This window comes from Corvus cornix, chromosome 2, assembly GCF_000738735.6.
Source record: "Corvus cornix cornix isolate S_Up_H32 chromosome 2, ASM73873v5, whole genome shotgun sequence".
In the NCBI taxonomy this organism is placed as follows: Eukaryota; Metazoa; Chordata; class Aves; order Passeriformes; family Corvidae; genus Corvus; species Corvus cornix.
In genome coordinates this window covers 30707599-30722247 of record NC_046333.1, presented here as the reverse complement: position 1 = coordinate 30722247, position 14649 = coordinate 30707599, and the positions used below count along the sequence as shown (strand labels likewise).

The window sequence follows — 14649 nt, the reverse complement described above, 5'->3', positions numbered from 1 at the left end:
GAGTAGGAAAAAACCCATGCATCACAAGGATCATAACTCACAACGCTCTTGAAAAATAAAATAGAACCAAGGATGTGAGAACTGGTATGAAATTCATAATAGCTATGCTACACCCTCAGAATGTATGAAAATGTCTAAACACAGCATTATATATCCTAAGCATCCTACCTTCTCGGTTCTGATGAGCCCTGCCACTCACACTTACATAAAAAAAGCACATGAATGCATGTGTGGGCTGTGATACAGACATGCTTGTCACATGGCTGATGATCTCAACCAAATGAAAATCCTTTCAATTTACCAAACACACCAAACACATATCCCCTACATTTCTCCACCTATCTACAGATAGTCAAGTGAATGAATCTGATCCATCTAACCATATGAACAGTTCTGCAAAAAACTCTGAAGTACTTCCAGTTGTTTGATAGGAATTGTGAGGAATACGCAGAACACAAGGTGGCACATACACATCTTTTGGCTCCAAACGGGCGCACTAACATATTGCCTCAATTCCAAACTTCTTTTTATATCGTATTTCACTGTCTTAAGTTCCCCATACACTTCTGTGTATCTTTAGATAGATGACAGGCAGACACAGATGACAGACAAATATACATTAGAATGTATTAGAGCAGTTTCATACTGAGCAAGGCATATTTCCCATTTTAAGTAGTATTTGAGCTCTTTGACTATAAAAACAAAATAACAGCAGCAAAATCCTCCTTCATTCTCTAATCAATTTTTCTCATGTATACTGCTGAGAATAAGATTTCAAAAATTGGATGATTTAGTTAGGCAGGACTTTTGTAAGACATGACATCATTAATTTTTTTTTTTTGAAGTTGTTCTCCTTTTTTTACCTACTTTAAATTTCAAAAATCATATGAAAAGAAAATTTGTTTTTAAAATCCACTATTCTTTAATGAGAGCTAGAGACTTAACTGTATTAAAGTCAACAAACAGTGAGGACCTTGACTGCCTTAGTATCTTTTAAAATTTCATTTCTTAAAAAAAAAGCTTTGAAAACAGCATAACTCATTCATATTCCAATGAAATTAAAGAAAAAAAAAAGGCATCTTAGATTCTTAGATTAAGCTCTTCATTATAAATACTCTTCAGACTGAAAAATTGCCATTATTGTCTGACTGTGTTTTTAAGAGAGACTTCACTGAGAGTTCATGAAAGCTGCAGGATTGCACTGCCAGAGATTCAAATCCTAATGAATTTTTTACCATCGTTTTTCCCTCTATGTAAAGCAGCACAGACAAACAGAGAAGTCACAGCCCTCCGTCCAGCTACAACTTCTTCCATAAACACTTTCTTTCTCATATTCCAAACCTCCGTGAAGTAGGTACTTTACAGGCATAGGTACATAAAAGTGGATACATGTTGTCCTAAGACAGCCAATTGATGAAAGCACGGAAACACCCCGACCATATTCTTATCTCCTGATTGACACACACTAGTCCTTTCCGAGGCACCCGTATGGGAACATTGATACCAGAGTTTTCCAGCCAGCTCTTTCATCTCAAAACCATTAACTCTTTTGACACTTGTACTTCCAAGCAGGCAGCGAGCACAGGAGGTCTCTGCTGAACAGGATAAATGCACCTCACCGCCTGGAGCCTGGGAAGAACTCATCGCCTGCAAGCGGGAGCAGAGATACGACATGAACCCTCACTCAGCCAAAAAATAAGCACAAGGTGCTTATTCAAGCCCACAAGGCGACACTGCAGAGTCATATGCTCTTCTCAAACAGGCACACGTACACAGAAGTCACAGCCAGTGCTGAATTTATGAATTCTTGAGTATGTAAAAATATTCTCTCTCCACAGTAGTAGCTAAAGTAGTTTGGAAACCACATGCTATAAAGAGATAATTTATTGCCAAAATGCAAATCTTCAGAACATCTGTCTGTGGGGCCTCTCCATAAATTCACATAAAGCTATCAAGGCTCAGTCTTACAGCACATCATAACCACGGTGAACAGCGTTTCAGACGCTCTTCAGATTCTCCGGTATTCTGGATACTGTCCAAGTAGTAATTAATAGAGTCAACACATTCCCAGTATTCGGTGTTGATTTTGAACTGCACAAAACTGTCTCCTCTGAGAGTAGTGAAATGCAGAACATATGAAATCACACTGGACGCTTTCAGATGTGGAACTTACACAATATTTGCTGTGGATAATAAAATCTCATCAGCCCTTATTCATGCTAGATAATAACAAATGTTTTCTGTCAGAGACAGGGACATTTTAAAAAAACATGCCATATCCTCCAGTTATGAAAAGAAACAGCCACTTCACAAAAGCTTTATTTTATGGTAATACCAAAATAATGTAAATAACACTGGAAGCACCACAAGGCAATATGAGCTTCGTATAATCCAGTTACCTACCACCAAATCACTGAAGAGGGAAGAAATCTGCAGCCTGTGTGGTGCTTACAAAATAGCTGTACTTACAGTCAAAAGAGGGGCAAAGCCCTGTGTTTATTTCTGGAATATTTAGGCAGGAATTTTTAATGGCCTCACCTCCAGTTTGCAAGACCACAGCTGAAAGGGCCATTAGATCCATTATATCCCTACAACATCCTGCCTGCTGAGCTTGCAAGGATGGCAGTTCATACCTAGCAAATAGCCTTTCTTGCTCACTCCCACCATGCATGAAGCCACAGCTTCACCAGAGCACTCAGATAAAGCTTTGACTGTTGAAGAAGGCTTCAGTGTCCTCTCCAGAAGCCCTGTGTAAGCGTTTCCCACAGCACTTCCATGCTACCCATCTCTGAGATGAAAGCCATGCAACAGAGCAAGGCATTTACAGATATTAATGCGCTAGTATTATTCTATTATCACGTCAACCAGGAGAAGGCAATGGTGTGAGGGAAAGGTCCGTAGCACTCGGTGCACTACAACAGTGATGCAGATGTGAAGGGAAAAGGGAGGACTCTATAAGAGAGAGGAATGCTTAAAGAGCATTCAAACATGATTGTGTTTCATTTAGAGGGGACTCGCTTTCAGCTCAAAACTGAGCACCAGATTGCTGCATACTCAGCTTTTTCTTATTCATAACCAAAGACAGCCCTAGCAGGGGGCAGGTATTATCAGACCCTGAGGCTAAGCCTTTGCAGCCTGAGCGTTTCATCGAGCTACTGTAATTCTCTTGACTTCTGAAAATCAAACTGTTAGTGCACACTTTATTCAAACCTTTAAAAACATTAGTGCCCAAGGGCTGTTTCACAGATGTCCAAGTATCTCAAGGACAGCCCAGGAAAAGGACCTAAAATAAATTGCCCATGATCTTAAATTTACTACATTCACATGGAAGATTTTTAGGGCTTAGTGGAATAGCAAATACAAATGTGTATTGATCTTGCAAAATTAGGTAGTCACAGAACCACAGAATAAACTGAGTTGGAAGGGACTCACGAGGATCACTGAGTTCAACTCCCAGCCCTGTACAGCACCATTCCCAAGTCCTTCCACCCTTCTACAGGAGAAGCTAATAACATTAAAAAAATACTCTCTGCAACTGGATATATATAAATCACCTCACTACTGGATATATAAATGAAATAAATGTTTATATTTCTCCTACTAATTGAATACAGGAAGTACACAATTTTCAAATGGGGCTTTCCTGTTGCAATACCAGATACCAAAATTTCATTACCCAGTTGTAATTACTTCCTCTTCATTAGTTTATAGGTAGAGAGGGAGAGGAAGGCTATGTTTAATACACATGTGGCACTTGGCAGAAAAAGTGATGGTGTTTAGGCACGGACACATTACTGCAGCTCATATCAAGTTTTGGTTAGCTTTACACAGGTTCATGGAGGAGCACAGAACTCATGCCAGCACAGGTTTTATCTGCCAAGAATTTTGCAATGCATTTGAATCATCAGAAGGAATTTGTGTTTCACAGAAACACTGTTGTCAAACAGTGAGCTTTGAATGGAAAATAAAGTGGAACCAGGATGGAAGGAGAAGAAAAGGGAATGAATGGTGGCAGGCGGTGGAGGGGAACCAAATCCTAAATAATCAGGCTGGGCGGAAAATGATTCTTGAAGCAGGCAGAGCCAGAACAAGGAAAGAGGCAATCTTCCAAAGATGTTTGGGTTATTTAGGACATAGCTGCATGGCATCAGGTGACTTGCAAAGCAACAAGCTCATTTCTGTAGCAAAGTGGTGGCACTAAGGAATCAGGAAAAGTAACATTCCAAGATACTGTGCTAATTTTCTTGCAAGGGGACCAATAAGGTTGGCTTCTCCTTATGTATTGTTATAGCCTTAGATAACTGCACCGTGAGAGCCCTGTCCTCTCTTCCCAACCTAGAAAACAATAAAGAGCACTCACTCCTGCTGCAAAAACAAATCTAAAAAAATACAAAAAAAATTACACTGTGCAGTCATGGTACAAACCAGCTCTTGTCTTGAGAAAGGGAACAAGGAAAAACACAACAGTGTTGTTACTTACATTCTTGTATTGCTGGTCTTGTTGATAATTACAGATTTTCCAGTCTGATCCACATTGTGATCCATTCCGAAATAAGCTGCCACTCTGTGCACTAGCATCCTCTGATACGACGACATCTGAGGGAACTTTTTATAGTGATTACTAGAAACAAAGGAGACAAATAGCACTGATAATTACATTTCCCTCTAAGCTATAAACAAATGAAAACAACAATACATTTGATAATTCAGGGGACAGAAATCTCACTGAAAACTTCTCCGTTACACGTTTACATATAAAAGTTTACTACGGAAAGGCTGAAAGAAAAAAAAAAAAAAAGGAATTAATTTTAGAATTTCTAATAAGCACATTTCTGTGTGCAACATTGGGACAAACAAAGCTCACGCTTCACGGTACCTAGTCAGTATTCTGTATGTTGGGAAGAACTCGTGCCACAATCCCCCACATGCACTCATGCTCCCTGCACAACCAATCCTACAGATTTGCTGAGACACTGGCAACAGATTTCTGCCTTTCTCCCAAAGGTCATATGCAGGGCAATTCTGGAAAGATCTAGTTTGGCAAACACTCCTTTTCTCCTCTATTTCTGACAAAATGCTTATTTCCCGTCAGCATAAATTTTTCCTCTGCTGCTATTCTCTCTATTTTTAAAGCTGCAGGAATATTTTATTATAAAGACCACATAGTAGCAAGAATCTCTCCACCTCAGTTCTATTTTCCAATGCATTAGAATAACATAGCACAAGGGAAAAGCCAAGAGATAACATAGTTGATTATTCTCTACGCTAAAAGCTTTAATTATACTTTTAGATCTAAATGAGCAGAGCCAGTGCAATTACAACACAATGAAAAGCAAAAGGTTTTCATTTACATCTACTGTATTTTAAGCAGTCCCACCACGTGGCAGAAAACAGAAGCCTGCTCTTGCAGCGTGCCAGTAACAGCCCTCAGGAGCACTGTGGTCCATATGAGTGTATCCCTCACGCAACTCACACTGCCACACATGCATGTGACTTGATAAACCAAGTGTGGAACTCAACTTACTTGTTGTCACTAATAAAATCAATAATTTCCTGTTCCATTTTCAAGAGTATCATTCTGTCCCTGTCAAAAAGAAATGCAAGGATTTGTACCATCAACTATGAATAGACATTTTATAGGAAAATATTCATATATCAATGTTTGTAAGGCCATTTTGCAAGCATTGTCAGTCATCTTGATTAAAAATGAAACATGCTTTTTTTACCCTGGATCATCTGCAAAAGACTACAGCCTGCTTTTCTGCATCTTCACTGACATACAGATTCTACTCTTCTATGAGCTCAGCTATGGTCTGAAAGTGCTTCCAGCCACAACAGGCTGCAATCAATGTGTTGCCTAGAAAAGACTCTCACTGCTATGGATAGCTTTGGTCCTTTTTCACTCTTTTTTGATGGAAAATGAGATTTCCAGCTAAGCTAGATCTTTCACAAGAAGAAATTTATGCTACCCACAGAAATTTTCAACATTTTTCCTGAGACGTATCTTCCACAAGGCATTGACTTGCTGCAAGAAAGCTGGACACATCTAATTTAGTTAGAGAACACAATGGAGAACACCACCTTTGAACCATGGCTCCCAGGAAGCAATGCCAGAGTATTTCTCAGGAAAAATGCTCTGTTTTTAATTGGAAGGTCTCAGATGTTCCTTTTTCCCCTCCTCCCTTGTCAAAAACATTCAGAAGTTGCCGCAGCGTACTTCCACACATTTCTAAGCTTGACAGAGTCCCATCATCCCTTAGCTCTTTTGAACTTTCTCAATTTGCACAGATAAAGCAACTAAAGGATGAAGGACCTTCCATCATCTATACAAGAGGATATGCAAGCTGTTCGGTACCCGTTTATTCAGAGCTCTCCTAGGAATAACTGCAGAATTACATGGTACCTATTCAACAGATCCAAGTGAAACGAACATTGAAAATCACAATGTATAAAAATGTTACAGATCTCTCCTTGGCTGTTTAGAGGCAAATTTAATGATGAGATGGGCTTGTAGCTCCAAATGAAAACTATGGGAATACTGAGAGCAGAATCTGGCAACGAGCACAGGATTTTAATTGTGTGCAGCATTGCTAGAAGGAAGCTACTTTATATTCATATACAAATCTCCAACTGCGATAGTTATAATATATTATTGCAATCACCATGGAGAGCTGTATACAAGAAGGTAAGGACAAAGACCAGATGTTACTGAAAGTGAAATTAAGCAATGGGTGACTGGATGGAGGAGTAGAAGTTGATGACTTTTTATAGCATTTTTCTCAGTTAACAGCCTACCTCCTTTACATTTTCCCTCATAACCATCTCCAGAACAAATAAAACACAGTGTACAGTTACGGGAAGTCGAAGACTGCCAGCTACAATTTCAGGAATGTCAGCTTTAATGCAGGAAATACTTACCTGGGGTTATTCTTTAATGTGTTAATGAGAAACTCATGCAAATCTATGCCTGTTGAGTCTGTATATTCTTGACTGCAATCTGAAAAATAAAAACAAACAGCCTCCACTCATTTACTTCATTTCAACAGTTCCGATTAACTATGCTATAAATCAAAGTCCATTTTCCAGCAACAATCTGAAAACATATGCTCTGAAAGAAAATGTACATTTGGAGTTCAGCCAAGAAAGATCAATTTTCTGAAGCATCAGGTGGACATTCATGGTTTCTCTGTACCACTCCACTGAGAACACAGCATCAAAACTAAACATTGACAGAAACTGCTGGTCATTTGAAAAACACAGGAAACCTTCAAGGCCATTCAAGACCCTGCCAAGTTCTTCCATTAAACCATTAAAAAAAATTAAAATTAGGAAAAAGAAGTTTTATTCATCAATGTCTCTTTGCGTCACTTAATAAATGCTGTACACTCAGCAAATGAGGAATCATGCCAGTGGGAACTCTATTTGCATTAAAAGACTGAAATCCAATGACACCTGGGAGTAGGCAGGTAATAGGGATGCGTGACAGTAGCCAGAATTAATTTTTCAGCGTAATCTCCTGACTCAAATGCACACACAGATCCTCAAGTTGGCGTGAACTCTGAGAGCTCCATTGAAGCCAAATGACAATTCACACCAGCTGCAGACCCACACCCAGGTAGGCAATGATTATTTTTGAGTGATTACACTGCAACTTTGTACCATGGATTAATGAAAAGATTTTAGAAAGCAATACCAAATTTAGATAAACATCTTTCCTGAAGAAGTCTTGGTAGGTGATAATAGTAGACTGCAATGCAGGTTAAATGTCATGGATTAATTTCCTTACAGCATTTAGGATATATTCTCCATGGGAGAGGAGCAATAGTGAAGAGGATTACTCTCTGCTGCCTACACTGCACAAGTTACATGCCAATATTTTATCATTAATCTGGATAAAAGTGTATTAGTGTCTTATACACTATATGCACTTAGTATATAATCACACATGTATTTATATATTTATGTGTTTTATACCAACATGGTTAAGCATTCAAAAGATCTATCTTACATTAAAGAAAACTAATAACATCTAATAAAAGACCTCAGTTTGGAAAGTTTCTTCACTTTTAAAGCCTAATGTTTGTATGAAAATAACTTTTACGCATACACATTTCAGGTTCCAAATTTTCTCAGTGTATGAAAACACTTCTGCTGTGTATATATACACAAATAAAGAAATAAATCCTTGTAAAAACATAGAATCCTTTCTACAATGGTAATTATAATAATTTAAAGATTTTTAAATTCACCTTTTGATAACATTCTGATCTTGCTTTTTTCACTGTTTTTATCTTTATTTTTATCCTTCTCTTTTTCTTTCTCGGAGTCATCTTTACTAGATTTATCTTCTTCTTGCAAACTAGGAAAACTTGAAAGCTGTAGCTGGATTGATTCCTGTTGAGGAAAAAAAATAGATAATTATGGGCCAAATTCAGTAAGCTTCCCATGGCTTCCAAACTGCAGATATTGGCATTAAACTATGTGTAGCTAGAAAAGTTGAAGCCAGATACATTTCTTTCCTATTTGAAAAACAGTACTTTGCAGCCAGGAGAATAATGACATCTTAGAGGCCAAATTCTAGTGGTAAGTAGGTATTTCTTCTCTAATATTTTGAATGTTATAAAATTTAGGCTACCTCTATTAAGGGGACTGTATCATTCTACACTTCAGTAATTCTCCCTTAAGACTTTTCAGAATAACGAAATACTTTTCATATGGCCTTTCTTAATTAATTCTATAATTTAATATTACATTTGTTAAGTGATGATCAATGGATAGACATCTGAAAAATGAAACTCATTTCCCTTCACTAGAAAATCTGCAGGTTGATATGAACTGTTTTACATATGTAAGTGTAGTATCAGCTAAATGGAGTTTTCTGGCTCTAATAGTAGAATAGTGCCAGCAAATTTTATACTCCATGGTATACAAGAGGGCTTACTAACTTATCAGGTAATTCATATTTAAAGACATATGCAAAAGCGGGGAAATGTGCCCTGTGATTTTCCAAGGATGTAGTAGTAAGTGAACTTCCAAAAAGCATCACAAATTTTACCCTCAAGAATTCAGTATTTCAGAGACTATGAGTCCCTTTGAAACATGCTTCAGCTTCAAAAAGTTAGCAAGAACTGAGAACTCAAGCTGGGTTGCATTTTCTAATTTTCTTTAAAGAACTTGTTTTTCCCTGCTCACAACATTATTTTATACTGGCTTTGTTTTAACAAAACCCAAATAGTTTTCTTTTTAAGCTACCATGGCAGGATTTTCGTATTTCAAGAAATCCTAATCTGGCTGGACAAAATTGAATAAGCATACTTCTGTGTTTTATTCTTTTAAAGAAAAAAAAATGGCCCAGAAAATACTATATGCTTAAGTAGTGTAAAAAAGCACATTTGAAGAAAGCTGTCACAAAACTCCCTGGGTAAAGCAGTTTTCTTTAATAGAAGAGAGTCCTGCATGCTTGGTAATTTTTTGACATCATGTTAATGAAAACCTAATTCACCAATACTGGAGAAAACCGGAGTTTCTTGTATGCTAGTAAATTCCCTTCCTTCACTATTTTTCAAAGAATACTAGCATACCAAAAGATCAATAGAAAACTTTAAAGTAAGGGGTGTGTAAGTAACCATTAGCAATTCAAAAGATGCTTCCAGTAATTACTACAAATTTTAGGTTTCTGAATTCTTTAAAGAACTACAAATCAGCCATCACAAGACATGTAAGACAAGGTCCTAACAAAACAAGGTATCAAAATAAACATGCCACAGTAAGACAGAAATTGGTAACTTCTCAGCTTAATCATTATTGACTTTTTGTGAAGTTTGAATGTGGCACAAAAGACTTGAGATGAAAAGCATTGTAAAAGAAAAACAAAGACCTGGACCCAAAATTTAACCTGACCTACCACCCTTAATCCCTACTCCTGTTAGTTTTGTCTGACAGTGTTACCCAAAATCTGAGCCTACAGAGGGAAAGAGTGAGAATTCCTGGTCATCTCAGGTAAGGATACATTGAAAGATGTTTCCTAACCTGCTCAGTTGTGCTCAGGGAACTAATGCTGTGCCTGCTTTCTTTCACTTCTTATGGCAGTCTGATTTCTCATTCAAACAACAAACTTTGGATCAACCATTGCCAAATGACCCCAAAGGATAACTTGATTCCCTGCACTGCCCAGAGCAGAGCAACTGTGCTGCTAGCTTTTCAACAGGAGAAAAATGTAACTGGCCACATTGTTCCCAGGATATTAATCCTAAACTTAACAGTGGTTCTTAAAAATGCTCTTATGAAAATGACAGACTTTACAGAAAAGCACATATATGAACATATAGTAAATACTGTTTTACATGTAACATAATACCGATGTATTTGCACTAGAAAAAACACACAAAAGGGCTGTAGAGTCGTGAAAGCAAGCTACTGTATATTTTCTTAGATTTTTATTGATTTTTCTCAATAATAAAATACAATGTTAATAAATACATTGATACAAGTAGAGTGAACAACAAAATAGATTTTCAAATTGCAATAATACACTTCTTGGTCTATAGTATAACATTAAAGGCAACATTTCTTTTAAGTAAGGACATAGTGAACCATTGGATAAGCACTCAAGATCAAGTAATACAGGTAAACAAGTTTTTTCCTTATACAGGAAAATGAAGGCAAGTATTCAAATATAAATACAAACATCAAGTCTGCAGTACAATCCATACTCAGTAGTTCTGGCAAGGTACCGTACATTCTCTGATAATTAATTCCCTGTGGTTTGTAAACCATTAAGACAAAATAAAAATTAAGAAAAAATAATTCCAAATGAAAAATAAGTTATTTCTTCTCTAAAGTGAAAGCAAAACAATTTGGTTGGCACAAAACTTCCTGTATCCTTCAGCCAGCCCAAGGAGGAGCCTGCAGGTCCAGCTTTCCATGGCAAAGCTGAGCCACATTCATTAGTTAATGGCCAGCAAGAGCAAAAGGGCAATTCCTATCTAATTATTTACACCAAGCCAATTGCTCCTTTAGAAAACATGCTGGGGTCAAGGGAGACATTTCATCTCCCATAAATATTTAAGATGGTCAAAGAAATCTTTGCTGAGGCTGGTCAGTCAGGCAAGACCAAAGGCTGTGTATAACAGGAACCCCTCCTCTGCCTGGATTAAGGATAGGGATTTTGCCTCAACACCTGCCAGTCTCTCTGTAGTTTAGTACCGGTCCTGTGCAGTACATTATAAACTACCAGCGATGCTTCATACAATCTCTTTATATTGTTCTCCTTTTCATTCTCCATTAAACAATAGAAAATACAAACAAAATTGGAACAAAAGCCACGCATTTTGAGTAATGCAAGTCAAGCAGAAAGCGTCTACCTACAACAGAACTGATAAAATAACCTGCCCATCTACTGCATAAGCATCATTGTAGAGCAGTAGAACATGTAAATGTCCTGCTGCTAAACAACTTGGTTTTTGGTCTTTCAATAAAATTAAAAAAATAGAAAAACCTCTCCTTACTTATGAGCTAAGAGGAGAGACAGATTTGTTTCATTTCAAGTCAACAGAGGAAACAGTGAGAAAGTACACTTAAATGTCATTTTTTATTTTTGTGCTAAGCTCACAAGAAGCCACTTGCTCAAGCTCTCTCGATGGCTCATTTCAACTGCACATAAACATCTCATAAATTATAGGCAGTGTTCATCATATTTTGGGTTTTAGTTAGTTGGGCTTTTTTAAGCCTTGCTCTCACTAGGCAAGCAAAGAGGAGTAGTTGAGGCTTAACTTTTGCTTTTTGGAGTACTTTTTGAAGTTAGTCTGCAAAGACTGCCACCAGTGTTATTGTCCAAGGTGAGGAGTGCAGAGGACAGAACTCTACCAGCTGATGGGAATACAACACTACTAGTACAGATAAACTCAAATACACGATTTTGATATAGGATAATTTACACCAAGAGTTTAAAAAATGAATGCCACTCAGTAGGAGGCATCCTTGGCTCCACCAAGGTACTTTAGAGAGCGAAGGACCTTTGAATTTTATGTGAAGGGGGACACTGATATGAACTGAAGTCTTAAGAGGAACCACAAATCAGAGCATGTTCGTAACTGTATTTGGTGCAGCCTTGAAAGAGATAGCCTTAGAGAAAAGAACATATTAATATTCTTTTTGATTGTTACTATTTTTTTAAATTTTAAAATCTGAATTCTTTTGAATTCTTTTCCATTTGCTGAAATTTTCAGGGGGTCTGGAAAAAAAAGCAAACAACACCCTGTGATATAGTACAAAAGTAGTATTTCAAATTAAAGTTCACGCTAAACCAGATAACTCCATAAAAACACGTTCATTGTCGGATGTAATTTTTCCCCCAAGAAAGACATTGTTAAATGCCCGATTAAGTAACACAATCATGCAACTGAAGATGGAGGTCAACCATGCAGCTAACAGCAATGATTGCAAGTGTACCTGGTTGTCATGAAGGTTTTCCGCTCCCGGGCGAGGGGCTGACTCTTCACACACAGCAAGACTCCGCACGAGTTTTCCCTTAGCTCCTGACTGAATTAAGAGAGAGAGAAAACAAAACAGGAAGCACTGCTACTGACCCCACGTCACATAAGCTGCCCTCATCAGCTGTTGCTAAATACCCCAAATAACTATCACCCACCCAGTCCACAAAAATGCATCTGCCTTGGACATGGATAAAAAAGGATTCTAAGCAGCACGACATTTGCCACGCAGGGAAGGTGGTAGGTTTCTTTTTGCTTCTATCATTTCAGCTACAGTTCACTCACTTCCACCAAAAATTGTAACTGCAAAGAACAGATAGTCCAATACTGAAAGTAATTTAACATAAACTCAAAGGCTCCTTTTGATTTGGTTTGTGGGATTTTTTTGTTTGTTTTGGGAGTCCCTCCCCTTCTTCTAGTAGTATTATATCCAAGAAACATGGATAATAAAGTGTGCATGTATTATGGACCTGCACTTGAAAAATTAAAAGAAGGTTTTCAGGGTTTTATTTGTTTCTAGAAGCTCCTTCCCACACCTGCCCCCACCCATTTCCCCTCAGGAAGCTAGTCAACTTCTGCTTCTTTATGTCAAGATTATTCCATTAAAATAAAATTCCAACAGAAACATTAATTACTAAAGCAAAAGGAGTGAACCTTTTCCTTCTCCAGTGGTGCATAGAAGCACACATGCTGTCTAACACAAGGACACAGCAAGCCCAGCAGCATAAAATTATGATGGATAAAGGGAAGCCTGACACATTTTATCTGGAGGCAGTTCTCTGCCTTTGTGTAAAAGGATTATGGGGTAGGGGGCAGGAAAAAACCCACAACACAAACAAAAAACCTCAAACCACACAAGTGATGAAAGAATGCCATTTCAGTTGTAGACAGACATTTAACTGAAATTCTTCATACTGTTGTGGCATGCAATTCCAGACAGAGATGGACCCCTACCTTGGATCTCTTTTTCTGCTGATTTGCACCTCGTTTCTGGGTATAGCAAAAAAGAAAGAGAAGCAGTTTTCACTTCAGGGGACAGTGGGCATGACAAGAGCATTACCAATAAATAGACTAAATCACTTCTAGCTGATGCTTTAAATCAGTTGCTGACTGCAAAAGCAACTTCCCCAAACCCAGTTTGGAAAGCAGGGAAAACCAAGAATCATCTCTGCTCATTTTCATTCATTTTACAAACAGGTATAAACAAGAAAAAAAACACTACACAGTGTTCTCTAATTTCGCATATAATAAAAATGTAAGAAAAGGTATACTTAAGTAAATGCTCCCCCTCTCCAAATTCCTCTTAAATTGTGGTCTCCCCCTTTATTTTTATATTCGATTGAGCAAAAAGGATTAAAAACCCCTCATCCGATAAAGTCTTCTTATCAAATTACCTTCTTAGGCTTTGCATAACAACTTTTTGTTGGCAGTAACACCTACAAACCAAACCACACATTAAGTAATTATTCATTAGTATTACCTGTAAATTCATGAGATCAAGGTAGTTTTCTAAATCCCCAAAGAGGGAAAACAGTCAAATATCTCACCAAGCTTTAACACAGATGTCTAGAAATTAACTTCTCAGAAAAAGTAATAACATGGACAGCAGCCTAAAGAGCTTGAAAGGTATAACAAATAACAGCATTTATTTTATAGCAAAATAAAAGAACCCAAAATACAGTAATAAATCAAAATTTTAGAAAGGAAAAAATAGAAACAGTCTCAAAATTATAAGAAAAAATAGGGGAAGTGTAGGCAATGAAAGAACTCACAGAAATGGAAAAGCAATGGTAACACATCGATATTTATGCCCATTCACTATTCCTGTCTTACCTGCGGATCTGTCTTGGAATCACTGAGCTTCTCTTCCTCTACTTCGGAGCTTTCAGATTTATTAAGAACACAGTTATCTGGGTTGGCTTCAGAGATGGCAGTCTCCTGCTCTTTTGCAGCTTCCTCTGCTGTCTCCTGGTTCAATTTACCTTGCTCAGACATTCTTCCAGACAGAAATTAAAATAACAAGATTTGGTGACCTGAAAGGTCAAGATACCACAACACAAACACATACACAAAAAACATTGGGGGTGAAATTTATTTTTTCTTTTAATTCCCAGTTTCAGTTCCTTTGATAAACAAACCAAAATGTGCAGCTCAGGAG

General features: G+C 37.6%; 1 protein-coding gene across 39 annotated transcripts in view; it reads right to left on the bottom strand.

Annotated features, from left to right (window-relative positions):
* The window catches only part of ARPP21 (cAMP regulated phosphoprotein 21), a 142555-nt gene that overhangs the window by 88552 nt on the left and 39354 nt on the right, over positions 1-14649 (bottom strand). For 26 of the 39 annotated variants that reach the window (XR_005601492.1, XM_019285500.3, XM_039549624.1 and 23 more), the window contains 8 exons: positions 14325-14524; positions 13886-13927; positions 13446-13481; positions 12451-12540; positions 8250-8394; positions 6919-6997; positions 5525-5584; positions 4481-4621 (listed from right to left, as the gene is read on the bottom strand). Coding sequence is in view for 38 of the 39 variants with exons in the window: in XM_019285500.3 (XP_019141045.2) it covers positions 4481-4621; positions 5525-5584; positions 6919-6997; positions 8250-8394; positions 12451-12540; positions 13446-13481; positions 13886-13927; positions 14325-14486 (755 nt within the window). In the remaining variant the exon portion in view is untranslated. The remainder of the gene's footprint in view (positions 1-4480; positions 4622-5524; positions 5585-6918; positions 6998-8249; positions 8395-12450; positions 12541-13445; positions 13482-13885; positions 13928-14324; positions 14525-14649) is intronic. The other 13 variants (XM_039549600.1, XM_039549614.1, XM_039549610.1 and 10 more) reach the window with 3 other exon arrangements.